General features: G+C 52.5%; 2 protein-coding genes across 6 annotated transcripts in view; one reads left to right on the forward strand and one right to left on the reverse strand.

Moving 5' to 3' along the window:
• PLXND1 (plexin D1) overlaps positions 1-22,626 on the forward strand; it is a 67,510-nt gene extending 44,884 nt beyond the window's left edge. For both annotated transcript variants that reach the window (XM_086845813.1, XM_086845814.1), the window contains exons 22-36: positions 435-547; positions 1,722-1,829; positions 2,371-2,501; positions 2,871-3,069; positions 8,643-8,789; positions 9,510-9,666; positions 9,870-9,973; positions 10,927-10,990; positions 11,860-11,894; positions 12,992-13,096; positions 13,824-13,987; positions 15,388-15,535; positions 18,475-18,615; positions 19,429-19,503; positions 20,152-22,626. In XM_086845813.1, coding sequence (XP_086701939.1) covers positions 435-547; positions 1,722-1,829; positions 2,371-2,501; positions 2,871-3,069; positions 8,643-8,789; positions 9,510-9,666; positions 9,870-9,973; positions 10,927-10,990; positions 11,860-11,894; positions 12,992-13,096; positions 13,824-13,987; positions 15,388-15,535; positions 18,475-18,615; positions 19,429-19,503; positions 20,152-20,268 — 1,808 coding nt within the window. In that variant the 3' untranslated portion in view covers positions 20,269-22,626. The remainder of the gene's footprint in view (positions 1-434; positions 548-1,721; positions 1,830-2,370; positions 2,502-2,870; positions 3,070-8,642; positions 8,790-9,509; positions 9,667-9,869; positions 9,974-10,926; positions 10,991-11,859; positions 11,895-12,991; positions 13,097-13,823; positions 13,988-15,387; positions 15,536-18,474; positions 18,616-19,428; positions 19,504-20,151) is intronic.
• Positions 22,627-24,130: 1,504 nt separating this feature from the next.
• H1-8 (H1.8 linker histone) lies at positions 24,131-25,626 on the reverse strand. Of its 4 annotated transcripts, none has more exons than XM_023935049.2 (5): positions 25,537-25,626; positions 25,075-25,340; positions 24,872-24,995; positions 24,736-24,794; positions 24,131-24,657 (listed from the first exon to the last, which is right to left on the reverse strand). In XM_023935049.2, the coding sequence occupies exons 1-5, from the start codon at positions 25,550-25,552 to the stop codon at positions 24,253-24,255; spliced, it is 870 nt and encodes a 289-aa protein (XP_023790817.1). In that variant the 5' UTR covers positions 25,553-25,626; the 3' UTR covers positions 24,131-24,252. The 4 variants fall into 4 exon arrangements, with proteins under 4 accessions (XP_023790817.1, XP_086701949.1, XP_023790818.1 ...); XM_086845823.1 differs by having other exon boundaries at positions 24,872-24,983; positions 25,075-25,337; positions 25,537-25,622; XM_023935050.2 differs by having other exon boundaries at positions 25,075-25,337; positions 25,537-25,622.
• Between the last annotated feature and the right edge of the window lie 1,194 nt (positions 25,627-26,820).

Below are 26,820 nucleotides of genomic sequence, written 5' to 3' on the forward strand. Positions count from 1 at the left end.
CCTGGGGTTAGAGAAGTTGTCAGTAACCCTCTGGTGTCAGAGGGTTACTTGAAGATCACGCTAACCTTCAGTGTGCTTTCCTCCTGGGTGCCACAGAAACTGCAACACACTCCTCATAGAACAATGGGAGAAATATTCCAGGTATTGGCACCCACCATCCCGTGGCCCATGATCCTGCCACCTGTCCTGAGGGGACTACGGCTCCTGGGGCTCCTGGGGCTCCTGGGCTCCTGGGCCAGAGAATGTCCTGTTGGTGCTTGGGGCAAGGTGAACAGTCTGACGGTTAAACCCTGGGGGGAATGTGTTGCTCAGAGGAAACACAGCTTCAGCCCCCACCAGGGCACGGCAGAGACGAGATGTGCCGTGCTCTCCAGTGCCAGCCTGTCTCGGCTGGTGAACTGGGCTCTCACCGTCTGTGCATCTCTTTGTGTCAGGTTTTGCAGAGCTGCAGACAGACATGACAGACCTGACCAAGGAGCTAAACCGCAGCCAGGGGATCCCCTTTCTGGAGTACAGGCACTTTGTCACCAGGACGTTCTTCCCCAAAGTAAGGAGACAGCGCGTGTCACGGGCATCTCATTGCTCCCAGATATGTCCCAACCAGTTTAGGGCTCTGCTAAAGGGCTTTTACAGTGTCACAAAATCATTCCACTGTTATATATTTACTTGTCACATATTTCAGCCTTAATTATCATCAAAAGTGGAGCCGCACCTCCTGGGGTGTCATACAAGATCGAGCTTGCTCGCACATGACAGGAGCTGGCGGCAGGGCTTGTCCTGGAGTTGCTCTGGTTTGCCTGTTTGGGGCCATTGCACACCTCCTCTGAAAGAGCTCTCACAAGCACAGTGCTGGGGTCTCCTCAAGGGCTCCAGTGTCACCCCACTCCATTCAGCAGAGGCTGAAGGGTGGCTGAAGGGTGAATTGGTAATCAGGGAGAGGGGCTTTTTGTCCCATGCAGGGTGCCCCCAAGCATTCCCAGCAGCTTGGCAAGTCCTTGAGAGGCCTTTGCATGTCTCTGTCTCTTCCTCACGGTCTGAGGTTGGGCTGTGGTGCTCCCAGTGAGATATGCCTTGGGCACCCAGTCCCAATCTGTCTGCCTGGAGTCCTTTCCCAGAGCTGCACCAGACGTGCTGGTGCCATCACTCCTGTCACCGGCTGCTCCGCTGCGGGGCTGTGCGCCCTTCGCTCTGGCTGTATTTCACCCCGAGGCAGTTGTGTGTCAGTGCTGAGGACTGAGATGATGATTTATGCCTGCAGAGTGTTTCATTAGTAGCTATTACTCGGGTTTTTCAGTTACGCAGTCTCCATATCTCTGCACACTAGAGGCTTTAAGATTCAGGCTGGTATATGAATGCTAGAGATTTAAACATTTTTCCCATCTGTTTTAAAAGTTACATATGTTGAAACACCCAGAACTCCTCTATTTTGATATAGTCTTCTGTAAAGCTTTCTCTTCTGAGAGTTTTCTAGCTGTCACATTACTCTATTTGCAGTCTCCCTGCCCTAACAGCCTTGTGTCTGTGCAGACGTATGCCTCCCCCATCCTTGTGGTGTTTGCTCATTCGGGAGGCTCTTCCAAAGTGTTCCAAAGCTCCATAAGCCAGCCCCGTGCATGTCTTTGGAATGGGTGGCTTTAGTCCCAATGACATGCCTCTCCACCTTATTCCCCTGGGGTGCACAGCACACAGGTGCCCTCCCCTAACACTGTTCTTGGTTCCAGTGTTCCTCTCTCTACGAGGAGTGCTACATCCTGCCATCCCAGCAGCTCAGCTCACAGGCGGGTGCCCAGGTCCAGGAAACACATCCACTCCTGGTGGGGGAGTGGAAGGTGAGTACCCACCTAACAGAACAAAAGCTTTTGGGTGTTGCTAACCATTAACACAGAGCAGCACTGGATCAGCTTTGGCTGGCTGAAGAAGGCAGATCTGTGGATCTGCCCTTGCATGAAGAAGCATTGGCCTGGGGTCCTTCCTGGCTCTCTGACCCTGAGGCTGCAGTAAGATCTCCCACTAGAACTTCTGAAGGCTGACCAAACCCAGCCCTCATCACCTCTCCTTGTACAACCACTAATTGTTTTGTCAGCCCTCAGCTGTGCTTGCTCCATCTGTCTCGTAGTGGGGAGCCCCAAACTGGTCACAGTGCTCAGTTATCCTCAGGAGTGCTGAACAGAATGGAATGGCCACTGCCACTGACCCAGCTGTGTGTTCCTTGCCAGCAAAGCTGCTGGCTGTGTCAGGTAGAGGGAGGAGGGGCTCTTCTGATTAGTATCTCTGTGCTCAGTAGGGGCATCCCTGCCATCAAGAGGGATAAAATGTGGAGGAAAACAACAAGCAAGGTTTTCTTAGTCTGCTTTCTAAATTTTTCTTCAGATCCCTGAGAACTGCAGACCCAACATGGAAGAAGGAATTTCTCTGTTCTCCACCTTACTCAACAACAAGCACTTCCTCATCGTGTTTGTCCACGCTCTTGAGCAACAGAAGGACTTTGCTGTCAGAGACAGGTATGAACTTCAGGACCAAAGACTTGGCAGCTGGAGGAGACTAATTTATTCCTAACCCAGAGCAATCCAGCCAGTGTCTGGGGTTGTGTGTTTCAGTGGATGGTTGAGTCACACTTGCCTACACATTTCTCTTACAAATGTATGGCCATAAACCCTCAAGAGCACTTACTCATTTGGCTTACCAGTAAGAGTGTGCAAGCTGGCCTGAGGTCCCGCAGCACTGAATGAGGGTTGGAACATCTAACACCAATCAGAAGGCTCATGAAAATTGTCAAAGAGACTGCCTTTGTGTGTTGGGTTTTTTAGTGCCAGTCAGCAGCTCAGTCTCGTTGGATTGGGGCTTGAGTCCTGTACCATTCTGTGTTTCAGGTGTAACCTGGCCTCCCTGCTTACTATTGCATTGCATGGGAAACTGGAGTATTACACCAGCATCATGAAGGACCTCTTGGTGGATCTAATCGATGCTTCAGCTTCCAAAAACCCCAAACTTATGCTGAGGAGGACAGAATCTGTGGTGGAGAAGATGCTCACCAACTGGATGTCCATCTGCATGTACAGCTATCTCAGAGTAAGAGAACCAGTCCCTGCCAGGGGGTGCAGGGTCACCTCTGTGTGCAGCAGGGATGTGGGGGACAGCCTAGGACCTGGCACTTGCTAGCAGTGCCACTCAAATGGTCACAAACACTTGGCCAACTGATGTATTGAATGATTCAGGCGTGGGAAAGCAACCTCAAGTTCAGCTGCTTCTCCAGTTCTGCCCAGGGCTTTGGTGAGCTCAGTCTTCATGGCAGGCCAGAACATGGATCAGCATTTTCACTATGCTTGAGGAGAGCCATCGTGGAGCTGAAAAACAACCACAGTGGCTGTAGGTTTTGGGAACCACCAGGTCATGTGTTGTTCCTGTGGCCAGCTGGCACAGCCGTGCTGACTGGTCTGCCTCAGGAGCCACGACACTCAGAAGGGCCAAGGGCACCGGGCAGGGGCTGCTCTGGATCGCTGCCCATTGCTGTGTGGGGCCTCTTATGCAGAGGCATCCTCGTGGTTGTGCACGAATCTGAGCAGGAGAGGTGGGGTGTCTGTCCCAGAAGGCTGGCGGTCTTCTCTCGTAACGAGCAGGAATATGTTTGGCATCTCAGAGCCATCAGCAGTCCATCTGCTCAATGCTTTATCTCCAACATTTGCCAGTTCTGTTTGGAATTCCCCAGAAGAATTGAGCAATAACTTAATTGATTCCACAGCAGTTAATTGGAGAATACCCCATTATACCCACAGGAAGAGCCTTGAAAAAGCCTTTGAAAAAAATCTCTTTTCTCGAAGTGTTTTCTACATCCACAGAAGCAATTCTATATTGTCATCATACATATTGTGATGTCTTCTTATCCCAGATAATCACTTTTTGTCCTAAAGCCAGTGGTTTTGTAGTTCACAATCTTTCATTTCAGCAGACACAGTTAGCCAGTCTAATAAAGGAAGGGTTACAGGAGTGGATAAGGATGGCTGTGCCAATGTAGCCCTATATCCAGCCTGTTAGGACAGAAAAGAGGAAATTAGTAAAATTTTTTTAATCTTCAGATTTTGTGCCTGTAGTTTAATCATTGTAGTAAAAAATGTGCTGATTTTCCCTTTTGGGGAGGGGAGACCACATGTGAGGCATCTGATCCAGCTCCAGCTTGTGCTAAAAATGGACATTGTGCAAGAAGGCTTTCTCTGGGAAAAAAGAAAAAGAGGAAAGTGGAGCCCTATCACGTGGGCCTGAAGGCTTGAGCACATTAGGTGGCTTAGTAATGGTGAGGAGCTCCACACGCAGCACGGGGTGGGAGCTGCCCATTCCTGCAGCTGGGCTGGGGCTGGGGGGGCTGTGGCCATCCTGGGGGGGGCTGTGGCCATCCGGGGGGGGCTGTGGCCATCCTGGGGGGGGCTGTGGCCATCCTGGGGGGGCTGTGGCCATCCTGGGGGTGCTGTGGCCATCCTGGGGGGGCTGTGGCCATCCTGGGGGTGCTGAGGCCATCCCCAGGGCCGGGCAGTGCTGCTGTGAGCTGCAGGCTGGCTTCCCCCTGCTCATGGCCCACGGAGAGAGGATGAGAATAGGACATGGTGGGAGCAGGGCTGTGAGGTGACTGGGTCCTTTGCGGAGCTGTTGGGCTGCTGGCTGAATGTGAACTTCCATTCACCTGCAGCAGCTCTTGGCAGGGCTAAGGCTGCACACTGGGTTTGCAGTCCTCTCCAAGCCTCCCATGTCCAGCCTGGAGCCATGGCAGGGCAGAGCATTGCTGCAGCCTCTTTCCCATCTCTGAAAGCAAATGGTTTCCAAACTAAAGTGCAATGAAGTTGATTTCCAGAAGACTCTGATATCTCACATGCTCCACAGAGAAGGTGGGATCAGAGGAGACACTGAGCTGCTCCTGAAATATGAAAAGGGAAAAGAATTGGTCAGACAGGAGTGTCTGGAGAGGAAATTTGTCCCGGGTGACACAAGCCCAGCTGTGCAAAGGGACAGGAGCTTGATCCAGATCAGCAGAGCTGGCATCTTCCCCACCACACAAATGAGGATGGAGCTCCTGTGGCGGAACAGACAGCACCTCTTTCCACATGGCTGGTGTCAGCTCAGGACTGTGATTTAAATAGCAGTGATAGCCAAAGGGCTCCCGTGTGCCTTGCATTCCTAAGGATCAAACTCCACTGCCTTTGGAGAGGCATTTCTTGGTTAAAAGGAAGGCTTGCCTGCCTGCCTGTAGCACTGCTCTGTCAGACATGTGATGATGGGCCTGGTTTTCATTCCTGAATTATCCCCATTAATCACAATGTCTATTTGAAACAGCTGCTGCGAAAGTCCCCGCCGTTGTGCAGTGGAAAAATTCCAAGTGCTTGTATTTTCCCTTGTAAGTCAACGCTACACGCTCAAAACATTTGTTTCGCATTAATGCTCTGCCTAACAGCCCGTCCATTTGTGTTTTGGGGGAAAATGATTTGAAGGAGCTGTCTTCAGCTGGGAAGGAGCTGCCGGCCACAGGCATTCATGGTCTGCACATGTGGAGGGCACCTGAAGGCGATGGAGTCCACTGGGGGGGCTGGCTTGGTGTGTGAGGGGCTGGGATGAGCTGGCAGGGGCTTGCTGTGAGACACGGGGGCAGCATTTGCACAATCAATGCAGAGCTCTGCTTCTGCAGAACTGAGTGAGAATCGTAGATGAAATGGTCCATGTCTCTACTTTGCGCTAGAGTTTTGGTGGGAAAAGCTTTAAAATAAAGCCTTCTCCGCAAGCTACTGTGGTACCATTGTGCCTGGCTCCTAACAGAGTTGGGGAGTTAAAGGAAATTCAGCTGGAATTCAGCTTCTATGTCTGGGTCCAAGCTTACCCAAGTTTTGCATGTGGAATGGAGGTTTGGTTCTTCACAGAATGCTAACAGATAATTGTCCCAAAATTAGCAGGCACTTGGGATAAGCAGCTGCTTTCTGTGCTGTTCCCACCCTAGGCTCACCAAAACATTTTGGAAATGGCTGTAGTGTCTTCCTGGGAGGACATCTATAATAACTTGTCAGAGTTGTGTTAATAGGGCAGCAACATGTGAATCCAGTCTGTGCTCTAAACCTCTTTGTTTTCCCAAGCATATAAAAACGAAGCCCTCCCACGCTCCTCGTGCGTGGAACAGTTCAAGTTGTGCCAGCCTGAACTGTGCTTTCCATTACTGCAGTTATTTCAGTGCCCTGGGTAGCTTTAAGGGCCCATAACAGTTCAGTCAAAAATGAAAATGAAGTCTCATTAAAATACATTCACAATAGGAGGAAAAAAAGGCCCCAGACTGTGTTTTTTTAAGTATTTTTTTTGTCCTGAATCAGCACTGATCTCTTCTAGTTAAACTTCCTTTCTCCTAACTAGCCAAGTCCAAAGACAGTTTTGATTCCTTTCCAGATGAGTTTTCCGAACAATGCTGGAGGTTTCACAAGTTTGCCATTTTATCTCTAGTCCCTGCCTGCCAGCCCTTCTTTCCCTGCTTTGAAATTCGCTGTCTGATTAGCACTTTTGCAGATTTCCATAACATCCCACAGTTCCTGAGCCTGAAAGCCAAGAAGCCAAACAGAAATAGCATCTCTGCAGTGGAGCTGTGTCGCTGTGTCCCCTTGGCTGGCCTGGGCCAAACGGTGCCGGTGCAGCCCAAGCTCATTTCAGTCCTTGGGGGCTCCCACATCGCTGCCACTCGCCCTTTTTTAATGGCTTTGGAGGCACTGCAGTCTCCCTGTGGCTGCAGCTGCCCGTGGTGGGGATGGGCAGGCTCCAGAGCCCCGCTCAGGTTTGTCCCTGCTCACAAGTGACACAAAAAGGGCTCCTGGTGGTGGCATGGCCAGTGTCAGAGACGGATGACCCCGTGTGGGGCCAGCCAGTGGTGCCCTGTGGTTCGCAGTATGAGGGCAGTGGTACCGCAGCACAAACAGGTCTCCATGTCAGTGTTGTCCCCTTGTTATATCTTGCTTCTGCCTTTCTCTCCAAAATGAACTTTTTGTGTCTTCTGCACATTCTTCACTCTTTGCAATCCTCAGCTTCTCTACTTCCTGAGTCCAAACCTTCCTCTACATTCTGGAAGCCATGCCTTCCTGCATTCCAGCACCCGCGGCGCTGCTGGGAGCCCATTTGGTGCTGCCTGCTCACAGGAGCATTGCAGGAATCATTAGACCCCTGCAGCAGACCCAGGGAGCTTCCCAGGATTCACGAAGTTCCCCTTGAAGAGGGAGTGCCCTGCTGGCACAGACGGCGTGTGCCCACCGACAGCCCTGCTGTATCACCCTATCATCAAACGCACCAAATGCAGCGCATCCAAATTGACATCCAACTAATTGCTTTAGCAATTATAGGGCAATTAGAATAAAAGAATCACCAAGTTTTAATTAAGAAGCAGATTGAACAGGATTTAGCAATTCCTAGCTGAGAAATATCAGAACTGTCGGGTATCTGTTGTCTTGAGCAGGCTCTCAGATGGCAGGCCTGTGTGTGCGAGGGGGAGGCTCAGAACACAGAAATGTGCAGAATTTGCACTTGCCTCATTGGAAAGAAATTGAACGTGAACATTAGGGAGAATGGGATGTACTCTAACACTGAAGAGTTCCTTAAGAAAATAGCTTATGTTTCCCTTGCACATCAGTGCAGCAGGCAGAAGTGGATGAGGAATTTGGCATTAAACTGCGTAGCTGAATCCCATCACAAATAGATGCTCCCTATTATATTTTTCCTTCTTGCTACCGGAGTGCCACAGTTCACCTCTCTCCCATGGACTTAGGTTTGATGAATGTAAGGAGTTAAATGGTGTGTTTCCTTGCTGTCACATGGGAACAGCTTGTTGACCCTGATCCTCTGTTTTGCTGTGATGAGGGCTCTGCTGTGGTATGAGAAGTATGAACGCTGGTTCCCAGAGCCACAGGCCCAGGCTGTGGGCTCACTCCCATGGAGCTCAGTGGCAAACCAGGCAGTGCAATGAGGGGTTCAGCTGACACATTCATGAGAAAGCTGGGTGCCCAAATATGTCTGTTCTTAGATTTTTGTGGACATCAGCCCTATCTTGTCCTGCTGAGTGCAGCATGCTGCACAGTCTGCACCCTGTCAGATTGCAGGAAGCATCTCTGTATGCTAGATTCTCGCTGTTCTTGTGTGATTCCCATGTAAATTAATGCACATTTGCATTTTGCCGAGTATCGTGTGTGCATCCCGCTCAGCACAGCCATGCAGATGTCTCTGCCTTCTGAGCAGCACTCCAGCCCTGCCCCTGAGACAGCACAAACTGGCACAGCCCATCGATGGTGTTCCACAGCTCCAGTGCTTGCTGCAGAACTTGGATGGAGTGTTGATGCTGACAGTTACAGCATCCCCAAAAATGGCCTGCGGCTGTTGTTGCCTGTTGTGTCCTCTTCCCCATCTGTGCTCTCATGTTCCCACAAGGCTGAAAACTTCTGAGCAGCCTCAGAGAGAGGCAAGTGGGAGCTGGGAGGCGATGGCCCCCAACAGGTGTTTGCAGCACCTGGGGTGGACTAGTCCTGCTCCCTGGTGTGCAGAGGCACCTTCCTGTCCACACAGAGCCTGTCCCTGCTGCACTGCTGATGGACCTGTCACCACCAGCTCCAGTTTGCTGACTTGGTCTTCTTTCCTTTCTCCAGGAGACAGTTGGAGAACCCTTCTTCCTGCTGATCTGTGCCATCAAACAGCAGATTAACAAGGGTTCCATTGACGCCATTACAGGAAAGGCCAGGTATACCCTCAACGAGGAGTGGCTGCTGAGGGAGAACATAGAGGCAAAGCCAAGGGTGAGTACCCACATGCTGGGGCTTCCCCAGAGCTGGGCTGAGACGGAGATGTCATGCTCGTAGCACTTGGGTTTGCACAGCTGGTGACAGGAGGGGACACCCAGACAAAAAAAGGAGAGTTTCTGACAGAAAGAGTTGCTCTCCTTGCCCTGCAGCTTTGGACTGCAACTGAGGCAGTATCTGTGCCTCCCTGGTCTCTGAGAGGGCATCTGTGGCAGCCTGTAGGCCCTCACAGCTGCCTGTCCTGCTGTCCAGGAGCTCTCGAGGTGCTGCAGCAGACCCATCCTGCAGCAGGCTCAGAGCTGGTTCAAGCAGTGGAGCTTGGCCCGTTGCATCAAACGAAGGCTGAGCAATGAGCCTTGGTGGTTCCATTAGTAACCAGTTGGAGCCAAGCACCTGAGGACACAGCTGGTAATGGGGCTGGCTCTTCCTCCTGCCTCGTGGTGGTCAAGCCCCATTAGCAAGACAGCATGAGAGGGGCTGCTGTCTTGCTCCCTGTGCTCTCCCAGCTTGGTGACCAGAGCCCTCAGCCCCTGGGGCTGTAAATCAGTGTTTCTCATGCTCTAGAGCATCGATGGCCACATTAGTTCAGCCTGATTTCCATCAGCACGGAGCCCAGGGCACACCAACCAGAGCTGTGCAGACACAACAGCTTCCAAGCATTCTTGGGAGCCAGAGCAGAACCAGGCAGGTTGTCCCTAACACAGCCTCTCCCTGCAGAACCTCAACGTCTCCTTCCAAGGCTGTGGGATGGACTCCCTGAGTGTCAGAGCCATGGACACCGACACACTCAGTCAAGTGAAAGAGAAAATTCTGGAGGCCTTCTGCAAGAACGTCCCCTACTCCCAGTGGCCAAGGGTGGAAGATGTTGACCTTGGTAAGGACCAGGTGCATGGGACCAGCCAGTCTGTAAAAACAGGTGAAGCACTGAAAGTTGTGCAGCAGCTGTTGGTGCTCATCGGAGCAATGGGTGAAGCAGTGTGGACAGGAGGGCAGACATCAGGGCAGACATTCAGTCCCAGACCCCCCGGCCCTGTCTCCTTTGGGTTGGGGTCTCACTTCTCCCCTCTCTGTGTTCAGAGTGGTTCGCCACCAGCACTGACAGCTACATCCTGCGGGACCTCGATGACACCTCGGTGGTGGAGGATGGCAGGAAGAAACTCAACACATTAGCACATTACAAGGTAAAGCTACCAACACCTCAGGGGAGCCCTGCCTCAGAGCCTGTCTGGCCTCTGGTTCCCCTCCGAAAACAGGATCCTCAGGAACAAGCAGAGAGGTTTCCATAGCTCCACGAGAGCTTCCAGGGAATAGACATCTGCCCTGGCGAGAATCTCGTTAATATTGCAACACACAGAAACTAATTAACACTCTTCATGCAAAACAAGTTATTACTGACAACAGAAAGAGGAGGGGAAAAAGCTCTTACTCCCAAGGGCCACCAGCCTGGTTGATTAGTATCACTGTGCTCTTGATCCACACTCCTGCTGAAATCGCAGCTACAACTGTCAGTGCCTCCTCTGAGAGCAGGGCTGGGGGATACCGTCAAGGAAGTGAGGCCAAAAATATGAGGAAACATGGTGAATCAGATTGTTTTCTTGACTGTTTTTCTGTTTAAAATTAAACAAAACCAGAAATACTTAACGATTTTCATATTCCCTGGTATGCCTGGAAGCACAATCCTCACTGGTCTGTAGCCGTGCCTGGAAAACAAGCGTGGAGATGAGTGCTCATTAGCATGGTTATCGGGGTGGGAGCCGTGCCGCGAGCTGCGCTGGCACCGTGCCCCGCAGCACGGGCTGCGCCAGCCCCACGGCTCTTCTCCCGTTTGGGGAACGGCAAACCAGCACCTGAACAGCCAAACTCTCCTTCCTTTTTGAATTACCTGCTGTCCGCATCCAAAAATGTATCTCAGATACGTGTATTTGCCCAATTCTCACCGGGTTTGAGAACCTCACTATCTTGTAATTGTATTGAAAATTCCCTTTCCACATAATGGGGGGCGGGGCAGGTCCAGGGGATGTTGTGGCAGGGCCATGACTGCACCAGCATCCCCCAGCTCCTGGGATCTCCCCAGGGCCAGGGAGGCGCTGATAAGGTCCCCATTATCAATCCGTGTTCTTCCCTTCCTCCACAGATCCCTGAGGGGGCATCCCTGGCCATGAGTTTGACGGACAAGAAGGACACCACGCTGAGCAGAGGTAACATCTCACCCCTCTTCCCTCTGCTGATGATTGAGCAGGAATGCTTGCACTGTCAGAGGGTTGCCTCTGGCTGGGGATGCTGGAAGATGCTGCCAGCCCCCGTTCCTGGGCACTGTGGATGTGGTGGCTCTAAACATGCTATCCAGTCTCTTCCCTCTGCCTCACGGGGTGCAGGGTGCTCTCCCAGCCCTCAAGGTGCTTGCACCTTCATCTCACACCCTCATTGGGAGCTGGCATCCAACCTGTGCTGACCGAGTGAGAGAAAGGAAGAATCTAAAACTACTTGGTTGAAAAAGTCCTGTCCCTCCCAGTTACATATATTCACTCCCTTGCCAGTGCATTTCTAGGTTTTGGGCTGTGCAGAGTGAAAACAGACCAAGTGAGACAGAAATCCACATTAAACAAGGATTTTCAAACCCTGTTTCCAGGCTTCCTGCAGGGAGCCTGGCTCTCCAGGAGTCCTTTGCCTGCTGTGGAAAGGAGCTGATTGGGACTGAGCTGCCCTGATGATGGGTTGGGAATAATCGTGGGAGCATGGGACACAGCAGGACACAGCAGGGTGTCAGGGTGCAGGAGTGTCCCTGTGTCCATCCTTATCTCGTGCCCTCTTGAGTCTCTCTTAAAACATCCCTTGGGAGACCTCAGGTCCCCCTTAAAGTACCTCCTAGTGTTACTTGCCACGAGCCCCATAATGCAATAAACAACCCGAAAACGAAGAGAAATGTGGAGATCACTTGTGGCTGAGAATGCCAGCTTGGTGTTGGGGTTCTTGGGGTTCAGATGCCTCCTGACATAGAGGTCACCAGTGGAGGTGGATTTCAGTTTGGGCCCCCCTGACTGAGCCACTATGTTTCTCTTCTTCACAGTGAAGGATCTGGACACTGAAAAGTACTTCCACTTGGTAAGTATCCCTCTCTTGGCTGCAGGAATGATGGCTGCATGTGGGGCTGTAGTATCAGATGTGATGCACAAGCTGCATCAGGGCTCATTAGTTCTCTTCAGCAGGGTTCAAAGAGGCACAGAAAGGTGATCTGTAGATAAGCTTTATCTGTAGATTAAGTGAGGGACATGATAAAGAATTACTGGGATGGCAGAGGAATTGCTGTGTCTGATCAAGCTGCTGGCAGCCATGGAGAGCTCAGGGGCATGGTCAGAGCATGGCATGGCACAGTGGCAGTGGCAGCACCTGGTGACACCTCAGCTGAGTCACCTGCTGGGAGCTCCTGGCATCCCACGGGCTCTCCAGGCTGAGCAGGTCCGTGGGTTCCTGCTGCTGCACTGGGCTGGGAGTGCCAAGTGCTAAATGCTGCTAAAAGCTGTCATGAGAAAAGGTGTTACGGACAACAGCAATATTTTATAGCTTGGTTTGAGGGTTTTTTTTCTCTGCAAGTGTTTCCATGCTCAAGTAGAAGCACACATGCACACACACACACACACACACACACGCGCGCGCGCGCACGCGCGTGTTTGCAGAGCAAGGAATGAAAAGGGATGGGAAACCAACTGTTCACATGTGAAACAATGCACGTCAGTTGCTTGCTTTGGCATTATAGAGAGTAATTCAGTGACCTGAGCAGTGGAATATTAATTTTTGTTTTGCAAAAGCCAGCATTCCTACATACTGTGCTTTTTCCAAATCTGAGCAAAGCTGGTTTGTGGAGAAGCCATGTGCACTGCTGCTGGGAGCCCGAGGTGCAGCCCAGACTGCAGGGGTGTGAGAGCCCTGGGGGGCAAACAGGCCAGTGTGCAAAGGGAGATGGATGAGTTCATTTCCATCATCTGTGGTAAAAGAGGCAATAAAGAGAACAGGAGAAACAAATATCAGAAAAACTGAGTATTATGGATCACTTTTTAAAAGCCGTATAAGGGTGTGTTTATAAAGCAGTAACTTCTTTTTAATTGAATTTTATATGTGGTTGAAATTCTAGCCTGAAAGGAAAATTTAGTGTGACACTTCCAAAGAAGAGTGCTCTGACCATGTGCTTTATCTGGGACTAGGTTCTCCCAACTGACGAATCAGTGGAACATAAGAAGTCCCACAGACAGAGCCATAGAAAGAAGGTTCTTCCAGAGATCTACCTGACACGGCTACTCTCCACCAAGGTAGGAGCTGGGCTGCCCCTGTTCTTGGCAGGTGGGATTGTTCATGGTCTGTAGGGACCAGCTCCAAGGAAGGAGCGCTGCAGGACTGGCGCTCCCCAAAGGCAGTGGGACTCCTCTCCTGGATGGCTGGAGCATGTTTAGTGAGGCTGTTGGGCTCCTCAGGGTCCTTCCAGCTTCCCAGCTCGTCCTTACTGCTGTGTGATGCCCCACATGGTCCCCCTGGGATGATCTGGGGTCTGTGCAGACAAAAGGGATTCTGGCTGCCTCAGGACTTAGATGCACAGCTGAGGCCTGAACCCATCTCCCCAGAAAGAGATGCTGCTGGGACAGGAGATGGAGATGCTCAGTTGTGGGAGCAAGAGAAATGTCTGTGTGATCTGAGGTCAGATCTGGCCCATCTTTAATCCTAGCATGGTGCCTTGCTGAAGCAAAGATCACAGGGATGGCCAGCAGTCTCTGGTCTTCTTTGTCTGTGGTGTACAGAACAAGCACAGATGTGAGATCCCAGCAAAGATGCCAAAAGAAATTAACCCCAAATGCAAGTTTATTATCTTGCTATCCACAAACAGACTGTTCCCTCCCTGCTTTGGCATCCCCTCTCTCTTTGACCTACCCAAGTGGCAGCAAAGGGTTTCCCCTAGTGTGCAGCAGTCACAGCCCCTCTGCTGTTCTCCTGGGCTTGGGTGTTGCTGCTCTCCCCAGGGTCCACTGTGTCCTTGTCCTGCAGGGCACACTCCAGAAGTTCCTGGATGACTTGTTCAAAGCCATTCTCAGTATCCGAGACGATAAACCACCCGTGGCTGTGAAGTATTTCTTTGACTTCCTAGAGGAACAGGCAGAGAAGAGAGGGATCACAGACCCTGATACTCTGCACATCTGGAAGACCAACAGGTTTGGAAAAGGAAATCCTTCTTTTCTTCCTTCCATCTCTAGGGAGCGGCAGCTGCAAAACCCTGGTGTCCTGGACTAATCATTAGATTGCTAAAAGTAGAAGAGGAACTTGGAAAACAGGGAGGGTGGCAGAGAGGGCTGTGAAAGATGAAGCCAAACATAGGATTGGAGAGCTTTGAATAAATATGAAGCCCAGGGGAGCAGTGAGCTGAAAGAGGAGGCATGGGCAGACAAAGGGCAGAAAGAACTGGCACACACAAATAATGAAAGGAGAAATAGGCTGATGGGAGACAGCAATGGAGTTAGCTGCAAGCACTGAAGATCTGAGAGTCCAAGACCATGTCAGGTCTTAAAACGTCATGGAAATTCTGAAACCAGCATATTTGGATCATTTTCATTTGCTTTCTGCCTTTTCAGCCCTTTAGTAGCACTTTTCCTGACTTACATCTGTAACCAGGCTGAGTCTCCGGGGTATTCAGGGGACTCTGGGAGCAGGAGCTGTGACAGTGGCTTGCTGGTGAGCACCACGTCATGGGACCAGATGGAGTGGTGCTGAGGGACATGAGCAGCAGGAATGGGGAGGAGGAGCCAAAGTGAAGGGGAAATAGTGCAGGAAAGCAACCAGAGGATTTAAATGGAGAGAGCAGGGAGCCTGGAGAGAGTGTCAAGGAGAGGCTCAGCACTTTGGAGGCTGTGGAGACAGGAACTGTTTCCAGCCCAATATGTGAAAATTAAAACCAAATTTTACTGGGAGAGCAGTCATGCAGGTACAACCACTGGGCAACAGATTTGCCTACCCCTTGCTACCTTCACTGGCTTGTACAGCAAAGACTTACAGTGACTTTCACCTCTCAGCTGCTGTGGAGGGTAGGAAGGGTGAGCAATAGACTGAGGCTGTGTTGTGGCCAAATCAGCAGTGAAATAACTGAAGGAGAATATGACGAGAGAACAGGAAAAAAAAGACAGATGAAATACGTTGTGTGGGGCCAGGCTCACTATCAGAACCAGATGATGGTTAGTGTCAGGAAAGAGGGAACAGGAGATGACACCATTGCTCCAAACAGCAGCAAGTGGGAAAGCCTGACTCAACGGAGCCACACAGGCAAAGCTGCTGGTGCTTCTCTGGGCCTGCAGCTGCTGAAGGAGCAGGGACATGTGTGTGCCTAGAGAAGGCTGTATGTGCCATGCCCTTCAGCCTGAAAAAATGTCTTGAGGGAGAAGGTGTGTCCCTGCCCCTCTATCAAGGGTCTGTACCAGGGTGATTAAGTAGCAGAACCCATCTCCTCAGCTTTCCTCACTACTACTCCTTTTCTATCATTGTCTTTTCTGCATTTCTGCCCCTCTTCCTCTGGTACACAAAAATTCAGCTCATGTGTGTCCCTGGATCCTTCCCTTTGCAGCCTACCACTGAGGTTTTGGGTCAACATCCTGAAAAACCCCCAGTTTGTCTTCGACATTGACAAGACAGACCACATCGACGCCTGTCTGTCTGTGATTGCCCAGGCCTTCATCGACGCCTGCTCGCTCTCCGACCTGCAGCTGGGCAAGGTACATCCAGCCAGGGCACCTCGGGCAGTCACACACAAGGACAGGCAGGCAGGGGTCCCCAGCCCAGCCTCCCTCCCATGGCTGGCTGGAGCCATGCTTGGGCTCATGCAGCTGAGTTTTGGTTGTCCCCAGGGATGCGTTTTCCCCTCCCTTGCCCACCCCTTTGTTCAGGCTTGAGTTTGAAATTTGCACCTCCTCTGTCACAAACCGTAGCCAGGGAGCAGGGACATAGTCACAGGCAGGATGGACACAAGGCAGGACCCCCAGCCTGGGGGGCTCTGAGAGTGGGTGAGACCAAGCCCTGGGCTGCATGCTCAGTGTCACCCATCAGCTCCATGAGCTGTCCTGCAGCCATGGCAGAGCACCTGCTGAGTCAGCACTGTGTCTGAAACGCTTCCTCACCCAGCTGAGCTGGTGCTGAAGCAGACAAGTATTTTCTGCTGTTGTCTTAGGTGGGGGCACAACGTGGAACACTGAGCACAGGTGGGGGCCAGTTCTGCTCAGGACATCAATATGGGGTATGGGCAGCCCAGCTCCTCCAGTCAGGGCTGGTTTAGGGGACACCATTGCCATAAAGTGGTCCAATAAACGAGCTGAGGGACAATGTAAACTCCCAGTGACAGGATGGAAAAAGATACAGCTCCAGGTGAAGCTTCAGTCATTGCTCTTGGTGATTTCTGCACAGCCTCTCCCCTCAGAGAGAAGCCCAGGAGGTGAGCCAATCTTCTAAACACAGGCTGTGTCTGTCCAGGGATCACAGCCCAGGCCTGGCCCAGCTGGAGGTGTGAGGCTGTCCGGGGCCATGGCAGTGACAGCACCCGTCAGCATGTGCAAGGGACTCGGCAAACGCTGTGGTCTGCAGCGTGCCCGCCCCACCGTGGCGGTGGCCAGGGGCTGGTGGCCGCTGGGCTCCGCACTCCGGCGGGGGAGCTGAGGCTGCTGCGAGCAAACGCGCGGGCCCAGCTCCCGCCCTCAGGCCCCACACGCTCCCGCAGGGCTGCCTGGCAGGAAAACATCCCATCTGCACAGTCGCTTTTCTCCCACTGCCTTGGCCGAGCACCGTGCTGACGTTTGAAACTTCCTGACATAAATAAGTTTTGTTAAGAAATGCTGTAAATCGCCCCCACTGCCCCCCCCACCCCAGAGGCTGGTGGGGACAGTGTGTCTTGGGGGACACCCTGCAGTGAGGGGATGGGTGCTACACCCCCAGCTCCAGAGCTCCAGGAAGCCTTTGTTGGGAGAGGTTAATGCTGGAGGAAGATCTAATGAGTGCTTGATGTTATGTTTGTTTGGGTTTTGGTCTTTTTTTTTTTTGCATGTGTTACGAAACACCTACAATTTGTCCTTGTCAAGTGGCAGATGAAGGGAAGAGGGGTCAGCTGGAGTCAGACAGCAGATGGAAACACTTTTCTGGAATACAATAGTATAAGTGAATGAATTGTTGAGTAATGTGGGAAGAATAAATCCTCAGCATAAAAATCAGCTTGCATGTACACGGAGTGTATCACTGAGCATTTTCCAGACTGGATTCTTCCCTTGGTTTCAGTACCTTGCTCTTGATACTTCAAATGTGATAGCAGACTCAGTCCTTACATCTCCAGTGCACAAGCAGTTAATAAACTGGCACCCATCTCTTCATAATAGAGACAAATCAGACATAAATTAAAAGATAACTTAGCAAAGAGGCAGCATGGTTTTCCTTTGTGTTTCCAAGGAAAAAACATAATGCTATGAGCAGGCTCTCTGTAAGTGGACCATATTCTCATAATGCCTTGTCACTGGGTTTGAAAATAAACTGCTGTGGGATCTGGTGCCCGTTTTTTGTTTCCCCTGCAGCATCAGCCAAGCTACAGATTGCAGCAGCAGATTGGAGTCACCCCGGGCTCCCCTATTCCTGCATGATAGAGCCAAGTATGCTGCCTGTGGGCAGAACTCACCACTCCCTCCCATCAGCAGGTCCCCTCCCCTCTCCACCTGTCAGAGCACTGGGGAGCAGTCCTGCACACCCACACGGGGGTGGCAGGCCCTGGTGATCTCACTCCCTTTGGTGTCCCCAGGCCTGGGGCCCTTCCCCTTGGGGAAGTCAGCCAAGTTCATTCCTGGGGTAATGATATCAGGAGGACAGAGTTGCCTTGAGGTTAAAATTATTCATGCTATGCTTGCAAGGAGGGCAGCAGGGTTGTGTCTCCACTGGTACAACCCAGTTGTGTGGCTGGGAGGTTAAGGCTGTTGTGTCCAAGATGACATTAATCAAGAGAATTCAGTCTTCTCTGTTAATTACTTTACGTGCACTCGATTTAAGCCAGGCAGGCTGGATTAGCCAATGCAAAATAAATCAAAGCTACATGACAAATCCAAAAGCAACTGATGAAGTTCAACTTGTAAGATAGCTTTGTTCTTTAGCTTAAATCAATGTAGCTGTTCAAGAAGCCCCAGCAAATACATGCAGAAGCCCTTCCCTTGTTGCCAATTTCCACACACAGCACCACAGAGCCCAAGTGTTTGATCTGGCACAGGTGTGCAGCCTCACCTGCAGAGCATCCCCTGGCAGCAAGCCACCCCACCTGACTCTGGGTGTGCTTTTAGCCTTTGCTTGCTGCAGATTAAAGCACACAGCCATCACCCCCTTCTCAGGCCCTGAGCTGATGGATGGTTCAGCTCGTGCAAGGGCAGTAGGATGCTGCTGTGTCTCTACATGGTGCCCATCCACAGATCCTTGATGTGTCTCAGCCCTTCTGCCATGAGCTGTTCGGTGCCTCAGTGCTGTCCAGCACTGCACTCCTCTCCGGTGACAGCTGGGACAAAAAGTGAAGCTGTTCCTGCACCCAGCTGTAGCTGGGGTCCCTGCCTGATGTCAGTGCTTTGGTCAGGCAAACAGAATAACGTTTTCAGCCAGGAACAGCCCAGAGCCTGATTTTGGTGTCCCACCCTTGCTCTAGGACTCCCCAACCAACAAATTGCTGTATGCCAAGGAGATCCCCGAGTACCGGAAGATAGTGCAGAGATACTACAAGCAAATCCATGACATGCCGCCCCTGAGTGAGCAGGAGATGAACGCCCACCTTGCCGAGGAGTCACGGGTACGTGGGTGGAGAGGATGGGGTTGAGTCTGCAGGCTCAGTGTCCTGCTGGAGCCTGGCAACAGCAGTGAATGCACATGGGCTGCAATCAGCTACTGCTTAGATGCTGGAAGGAGCACACAAGAAAGGATATTTTGCCTGAAACTTCCATACACAAACTTCATCTGACCTAATTCCAAGCATTTTCAATTACTGCCAGAGCTGCAGTAAACACCCATGAGTTTGCTTGAGCCTAACTAGCTCTGGCACCATTGGGAGTTGAGAGCAAAATCCAGTGCCAAAAAGCCAGGAAGTTTGGACACGGATTTCTGCAGTCCTGCAGCCACCCAGCCAGCTGGCTCCCAGGCACAACTGCCAGAGACAGCCCTGAGTCCCAGGCAGCCACTGGCAGCCAGCCCTAGTCCCAGCCACGAGAGCTGGCAGACGCATTCCAGATCAGAGTCCTGCCAGTGATGCACCGCAGGTTCCTCAAAATCAAACTTCTCCCCAGGGTGTTTTAGCTTTGGGCACCAAGCAGGATTTTTCTGTTGATATTCCACAGCGCAGCTGATGTGCTGTCCCCTCATGTGAAATGGCTTTGGGCACAGGGGTATGCAGTGCTGCCCAGCATGGGTATTTTACAGCTGGCTTTGAAAAGACCAAGACCCATCCTGATGCAAGCAAACACACCTTCCTTAAAAATCCAGCTATACCAATGTGACAGTAAAGTCAGGCACAATCTGCTTTTACTGTAGTCAGTGCCTGCTAGCTGGGCTGGAACTCACATGCTCCATCCTGCTAATGTTCTCCCCTCTCTTTTCTGTCTTTATAAAGAAACACCGAAATGAGTTCAACACCAATGTCGCCATGGCTGAGATATACAAATACGCCAAGAGATACCGCTCCCAGGTGAGTGGGTTGTACAGCACACGGGCTCTGGCCTGCCTGGGAAGGGAGGAACCATTGCTGCAGTAACCTCACAGGCAGACACCTGCATCTAGTCCCACAGAGCAGGGATTACCACACAGGAGTGTGCATAATTGCACTACATATGTAATAGATGCATATGCAGATGCACCTACTCTCTGTCCCTTGTCTGGCAACTTCTTGGTTTGGTCATTCCCAGTTGATCTTAATGGCATTTGAGTGGGCTGAAGAAGAGCTACCAGATGTGTAGACCCTTTCAGGAGAGCAAAACATGCAGATAAGGTCCACCCCCAAAATAACTTGCACCTGCTGTTCCTGCTCCATTGAGGCTGTAGCTCTGGCTGGCTCCCACCTCCCTGCAACCTGTGGGCTGGTGCTGTGCCCTCTGCTCTGTTACAGCAGTGCATTTTTGTCGTATACCACTCCACTCCTGGCCCTGACCGGGGAGAGTAGTCTCCTGACTAGGAGACCAGGGGTGCTAGGGGCGTGAGCATGGGGGCTGTGGGGCAGGGTGGGCTCTCCCTTTTGGGGCTCTGGCTGGGATTTGGGCTCCACAGGACTGCTGGGGGGAGCTGAGCTGGCAGGTGGGCACTCCACACTGCCTCAGCACCCTGCCTGTGTCTCCCACAGATCGTGGCCGCCCTGGATGCAAACTCCACGACAAAGCGCACACAGCTCCAGCACAAATTTGAGCAAGTGATTGCACTCATGGAGGACAACATCTATGAGTCCTGCAGTGAAGCCTAGGCCGGCTGCAGCCCTGGAAGTGACCTTTCTTGCAGCACAGTACCACAAGGGAACCTGCCATCAGCTGCAGGCATACCTTGGTCATACTCAAACCAGCCTTGTGGAGGGGGTGAGCCTGGCCATGGCTAAAGGTTTGCCTCACTTCACAAGAAGCCACAAGACACCTTTCTGAGCAGCTAAAACTCTCTGGTCTGCACTGTGGCACCCATAATTTATTTGCTGTTGCCAGCCAGAAGTGGAGGCATGACCCTTGTGGCCAGCTTAGTTCACCAGTTTCCCCTTGGTCAGCACCCAAGCAGTCAGCACTCCGTGCATCCCTGTGTGTGGTTCCTCGGGACGGGGCTGCAGAGGCTGGAACAACAGACACAAAGCAGAAGGGTCACCTCAGGGAGTAATGACCACAGACAGCAAAAACCATCACAGCCTGAGCTCCCACTCCATCCCTCCAACATCCATGTTTTTCCAACACCGGGGACTCTTATCAGCTGTTCACTATCTGCTGCATTCTGTGTATATTTGTGCCTTTTAATTTTTGTACTGTATGTGTAAACATAACCACTCCTCCATCTGAGACTTGAGTAACACAGGGAACTTGAGGCTGAGACAAAGCAGTTGCTTCCCAAGCAGCTAAAGCATGGTGAAAGCACTTTATCCCTGATGGAGAAAGCTGTTTGGGAGCTGCAGGGAGCACAGTCTGTGTCAGCATGAGAAGGGCTGTTCTGCCTTTCCTGGGCTCTCGTGCCTCGTGCACGGTCAGCTGGAGCAGTGGGGAGTGAACGCTCCAGCAGGCAGCCGGTCCCAGGCACAGTCCCAGACCGGCTGTGGCGGGTGGGGTGGGGGCAGGACCGTGCCCCCAGCTCCTGTCCCCACGCTGGCTCCACACGTGTCCATGGCACTGCACCACCTCAGCCCCAGAACACCGCTCATGCCCACAGGGCCAGCACCTGCTGGCAGCCCCGAGCCACACACAGGGCAAACACCAGGTCACATTGCCTCTCCCTGTGACCATCACCAAGCACAGGCCAGCCCTGCAGAGGTGTCTCCTAAAGTGGCTTATTCTGCCTGCTTTGGGCCCAGCCCTGGGGCTGGTACCTGAGAGCAGCCAAGAAAGTGGGGCTTGGCTGCATAGCCAGCCTGTTTTCAGCCCTTAAAGGCAGAGGGACTGGACCCAACCCAGCAGTGACACAGGCCAGCAGAGCATCCCCAGCACCCAGAGCTGCAAACTAAGGTAGAGAGTGTCCCAGCTCAGGCTGGGGTCACTGAGAGGGTCCCAGTGGCAGAGAAATGGAGCTTGCCCGAGACTAGACACCCCAGTGGCACCCTGCCAGCCCAGCCTGGTGGCCTGTTCTCCCTCCTGCAGCCTGGGCAGCTGTGACCGCTCTGGTGTCCAGTGTCACACAAGTCCCTGCAGAGCTCAAAGCCAGCGCTCCTGCTCGGGCAAAGGCTGCTGCCCCACCAGGGCAGGAGCTGCCACACAGGGAAGAAACAGTTACTACCTCACTGCAGGAGGGTGCAAGGGAAGCCTTTCTTAGTCATCCAGCTGGCTAGGATGCAGTCTGGCAGTGGATGAATTTGTCCACCAAAACTCCTGGGTGATTCACTGCCATGGACAGGTGCTCTCCGTTCCATCAATTCCAGTAATGCCACGTTTGTCAGAAACCAGAACATCAGAGTTGTGTATGTGTACATAGATATCTATTTTAAAGCAAACAGTAGACTTTATCCAGTATGTTTAAAGGTGGGGAGGGAGTTTTTTTAAAGAGAACTGCAGAAAAAGTACTTACACTGTGGAGGTCTCAATGTCTTTGCTGAGGATGGCTTCAGAATAGAAACTCTAAGAATGTAGCTGGGCTACATTTTATTTTGAAAGTGATTTCACAAAAAATTTCTTGATGTTTTTGTCTTTTAGAAGCTGTGAATAGCCAGAGATGTAGGCAGGCCCAGCACAGGAAAGGCCAGGGTGAGAAGGATCAAGGTAGCAGAGAATGTCGAGCTTGGCTGGAGGCAGGGAAAGGGCCATGGAGCCCCATATTGTTTGTTACAGGGAAAGGATACAGGTGAGCCAAGAGAAAGTAGAGCTTGCCTCCAGGTGCTGTGGCTGGGCCATGTATTGGGGCTATTGTCTTATTATTTAATTTCTTTTCCAAAGACAAAAAAAAAAAAAAAAAAAAGAAAAAGTAGTTGCTACAACCATTTAAAGGATTTAAAGGAACAACTTTAGCAGAGGGTTTGTAGTGTTGCCTTGAAACTCCGAGCCCTTTGTAAGATGTGTTGTGGATGTAGTGCCCTTACCTGCTGTGTAGTGGAAGTGGCAGACTCCTGGCAAAGCCTATCTTTGTAATAAAACAAGGTGCTGAACCTATGGAGTGAGTTCCTGCCAAGCACACGGGGAAGACACCTGCACAGACAAGTTTTGCACATGCAAGGCAAACCACATTTGGGATCAGCAGCCCAGAGAGAGCAGGTTTGTACTCCTTGGGGCTCTCCACACACCACTCCCACAGCCAGTGCCACCCTTCCATCCCAGGCCAGGCACAGGAGGGGACAGTTGGCACATGAAGATCAGTAGCCCCACAGAAGCAGCTGCAGCCAGGCACCCTCACTTCTGCCAGGTGCCTCCCTGCGCCCCGACACCAGGGCCCTTAACAACCACGGCACAGATAAATCTTTCCCCTCCCCCAGTAAAAGCAGTGCTTTCCAGACACCAGAGGGATTTTCTTCTTCCACTAGGAAGCTGATTCTTTGCAAAGCTAAATCCAGACATTAAGTTATTTGGCCTTCCTCAAAGCAAGAGAGCTTTGCATTTCACACCTGGTGGCTGGTGAGAGGGAGGACACAGCCCCTGCCTGGTGCTGCTGGGGACATTGCCACATGGCTGAGTGCTGCTGTGAGGCCATCCCCATCTGAGAATCCAATGAACTCTGCTCAGACACTGCTACCACATTCCCTACCCTGTCCCTGCGGGCACACGAGTGCCAGTTCCTTTAAAGATGGATCAACATAGTCAAGGCTGAAGTTTAAGAGAAGCTAGTTTGCTCAGCTCTTGCTTAAGCCCCAGAGCAAGGCCAGGAGCCTTGGAGGGCAGTGGCAAGGCCAGCTGCAGATTAACAAAATCCTCTTTAGAAAGAATTTTACTTCCACTTACTTTCTCCCACCCAGGAAGACTTTAACCCATTACATGATCAGCGTGACCTTCAGAAGGGCCCTGCTCTGGGCTTAGCAAGAGAAATTCAGGCAATTGAAGCTATTAAATGGAAGTGTGATACACAGAAGCTCACAAGTTTGTAGGTAGGAACTGTGCCATAGACCAGTAATAAGAGCAGGAGCTATGCTGGAGGCTACAGTAACATCCCAAACTTGGTTTTTGAGCCCTAAGACACCTCTGTCTTCCTCTTACTACAGTTAAAGCACAGGCTGCTTCACCTCTGCTGGCAGACATCTGCCCAAGGCATGAACTCAGACCTGCCACCCTGGTGCTCCTGTAATCCCAGCTCAGGCAAGCATTAGCACAAGGGCAGCCAGGACAACAGAGGACAACACCTCACACAGGCTGTGGGCACCATGGTTCCACAACAGCACTGACCATGCCTGAGCTGCTCTGTTCCTGATGGCGATGCCACCATGCTGTGTCCCATGGGTCTTGGGGTCCCTGCCCATCACCTGGCACAGTCAGCCTGCACACACACAGCCCCTAAACCCAGCGGCCCCTTGGCACCACAGCTGGGACACGTGGACAGAGAGAACACCTCTCCACGAGGGCAGGCAGCAAGGCAGCCACCTGCAGCATCAGCTCACCACCATGCCCTGCAGATTTTGGCAGAGAGATGGAAGCACAGGGACAGGGACCACAACAGTCATGCCATTCCATGAGGCAAGTGAAGAAGCTTTATTAGGATAAGGTGAACACAATTAAAACCTGTACTAGGGACTGAAAGCAGTCCAGACCTCAAGGGCCTGAGGCCAGCTGAAGCAGTAATAAGCTCCTTATGGGGCCTTTCTGTCTGCTGCCACGGGGACTGCCTTCTTCAGCCTGGCCTTCCCTTGCCCAGCTCCTGGAGTTGCCCGGGGCTTCTTTGCTTGATCTTGACCTCCCTGTGCCTTGGGGGCATCCTGCTGTGCCCCCTTGGGCACCTTCCCCTTGCTCTTTCCCTTGGGGGCCTTTTGGGGCCCCTTTGCCCCAGCACTTGCAGAACTGTCGCTATCAGTCCCTCCTGCATTCTCGGCTGCCCGAGCTGTGCTGGGTCCCGAGTGTCCTTTCCGGGGGCCCTGGCGGTGGCTGGCAGCTCTGGGGGGCCCTGAAGGCCCTGGGCCACGAGCCCGGGACCGGCCAGCAGTCTGGGGATGCTTCGCTCTGTCACTCCTGGGCTTCTCTGCTGCTCGTGTCTGGGCCTGCAGGGAAGAGAAGAAAGCACCTCAGGGTGTTGCTATGCCATGAGCCACCCAACCCCACTGCTGGCCCTGACTCACCTTCACAGGCTTTGCCTTTGGCTGCTGCTTGGTGGCTGTTGGCTGCTGCTTGGTGGCACCTGTGAGGACGGGCAGAAGATGAGTCCAGGAGAGGCCAGGCACCGTGAGCTTGTTCACAGCACCAGCAGCTCTTTACCTCGCTGTCGTGCTCCTGCCACAGGGGCCTGGGTGGTCCCTGCCTGTCCTGGCTTTGGGGTCTGTCCTCCATCAGGATCTGCCTGGCCCAGCTGCTGCTTGTGCCGTGATTTCTTGAGTGCTAACTGGAGGTGAGAGAGGGCTGTCAACAGGGCCAGGCAGCACCTCAGTCCCAGCCCTGTGGCCCCAGCAGCCCCTGCTCACCTTGAAGGTGCCAGTGGCCCCCACAGCAGAAGAGTTGTGGGGCCGCACCAGGTCCCCACAGCTCAGCCCCTTACTCAGCCCCTGCTTCAGCATGTACTTGAGGCGGATGGGATCCACAGTGGGGTACTTGGCCAGGATGAAACGCTTGATGGCAACAACAGAGGCACCCTTCTTCTCATCATGGGCCCGCAGCGCCTCCTTGATCATCTGCAGGGTTGGAGGGTGCTGGGCCTGACAGCGCTGGGCTATGCCAGCAGCTTTGGCTGCTGGGAAGAGGGACCATTTGGGACTGGAGCCCAGTCCTGAGACACCCACACCCCCAGCAGCCTCAAAACCCCCAGAAGCCAAGCAGCCACAACCCTGCTCATCCCTGTAGCCCCCCAGGGACCCCAGCCATCATAGCCCAGAGCCTGAGCCAAGCTCCAGCTCTGAAGAACCCCACGGCACTTGCAGACCCCGTACCCAGCTGAGGCTCCATGGCAGTGCACAAACCCAGGCAGTCACAGGCACCTCAACCCACAGCACCACAAATCCTCCTGCCACACCCAGCTCACCTCCATCCAATTTATCTGAAGAGCAGCCTGGCCACAGGTGCTGCTTGGCAGCTGCTGATTGCTGTGGTAGAAGCCCTGGTGGAAGCTGGGTCTGGAAGTTGAAGGCCCTTTGCCAAAGCTTTGTGAGGGGCTGGAGGGGGAAGGGGCACACCTAAGCTGAGGGTTTGGAGAAGGATGAGAGATGGGGGTTTGCAGGATGATTACCCTGAACAGGCAGATGAAAGGTGTCTATGTGCTGCTAGCTGGGTGTTGGGGTGCTGGGATTGCAGCTTGCTGACAACACTTGCTGTGGGGTGCACAGGGAACCAGCCCAGAGCAGTGTGAAGGTGGGATGTGCTGTCTCCCTTACCAGGTACAGCCTCACTAGGAAATGGGACTCTGAAAATGGGGTGGTGGGAAGATTCCACAAGTGAGAGGAGGAAAATGAAGAGCTGCTTGGCTGGCCAGCAGAGGCAGGAGGAGTAATTCTCCCCCAGTATCCCCAGGTGTCACAAGCAGGACAACAGTTTTCCCCCACTCACTGAATCCCATGTTCAGGGGAAAGCACTCCCAGCCCTGGACATGGGCAGCCCTGTCACTTCCATGACCCCTCCGTGCAGGCACCTGTGCTTGTGAGGAGAACCTGAGTGAAACACCACTGGCTCTTTGGTGTACAAACAGTGCAAATGTCCCCACTGCGGGGACCGCCAGCTTTATGCAGGACTCACATGGATTTTGTGTGCATTGTCTGTTGGAAACATGAGGAAGTTTAAAGTGGGATTACATGATGGCAGGACTGGCTCATGGCCATCTCAGCAGACCACAGCAATGGACCTGAAAAGCCCTGCCCATGGAGATCTTTGTCAAGGTCTGTGCTCACCTCTTGAGCCCAGGGGCCAGATCCTGGCTGAGGTGCCAGTAGGAGCCAGCTCTGGAGCAAGGAGCTGGGAGATAGACCCATTGCCCTCCTCCTCCCCAGACCAGCACCAGCCTGTTTATTGCTTCATTTCCAGTCCATTTCTGAATTCCCCAGGAAGGAGACAGCGGGGGCACAGGAAAGCTGCTGGGGCTGACACCACGGAACATTTGGATGCATTTCCTCATCCTGGCTCTATCCATCACCTCTCTGGTAGCTCTGTGATGCCCCTGGGACCTGGCTGAGCTGGCAGGAGGGTCCTAAACCCTTGCTTGCCCCCAGCACCAGCAGCAGCAG

Source organism: Cyanistes caeruleus, chromosome 11 (genome assembly GCF_971803275.1).
Source record: "Cyanistes caeruleus chromosome 11, bCyaCae1.hap1.1, whole genome shotgun sequence".
NCBI lineage: Eukaryota > Metazoa > Chordata > Aves > Passeriformes > Paridae > Cyanistes > Cyanistes caeruleus.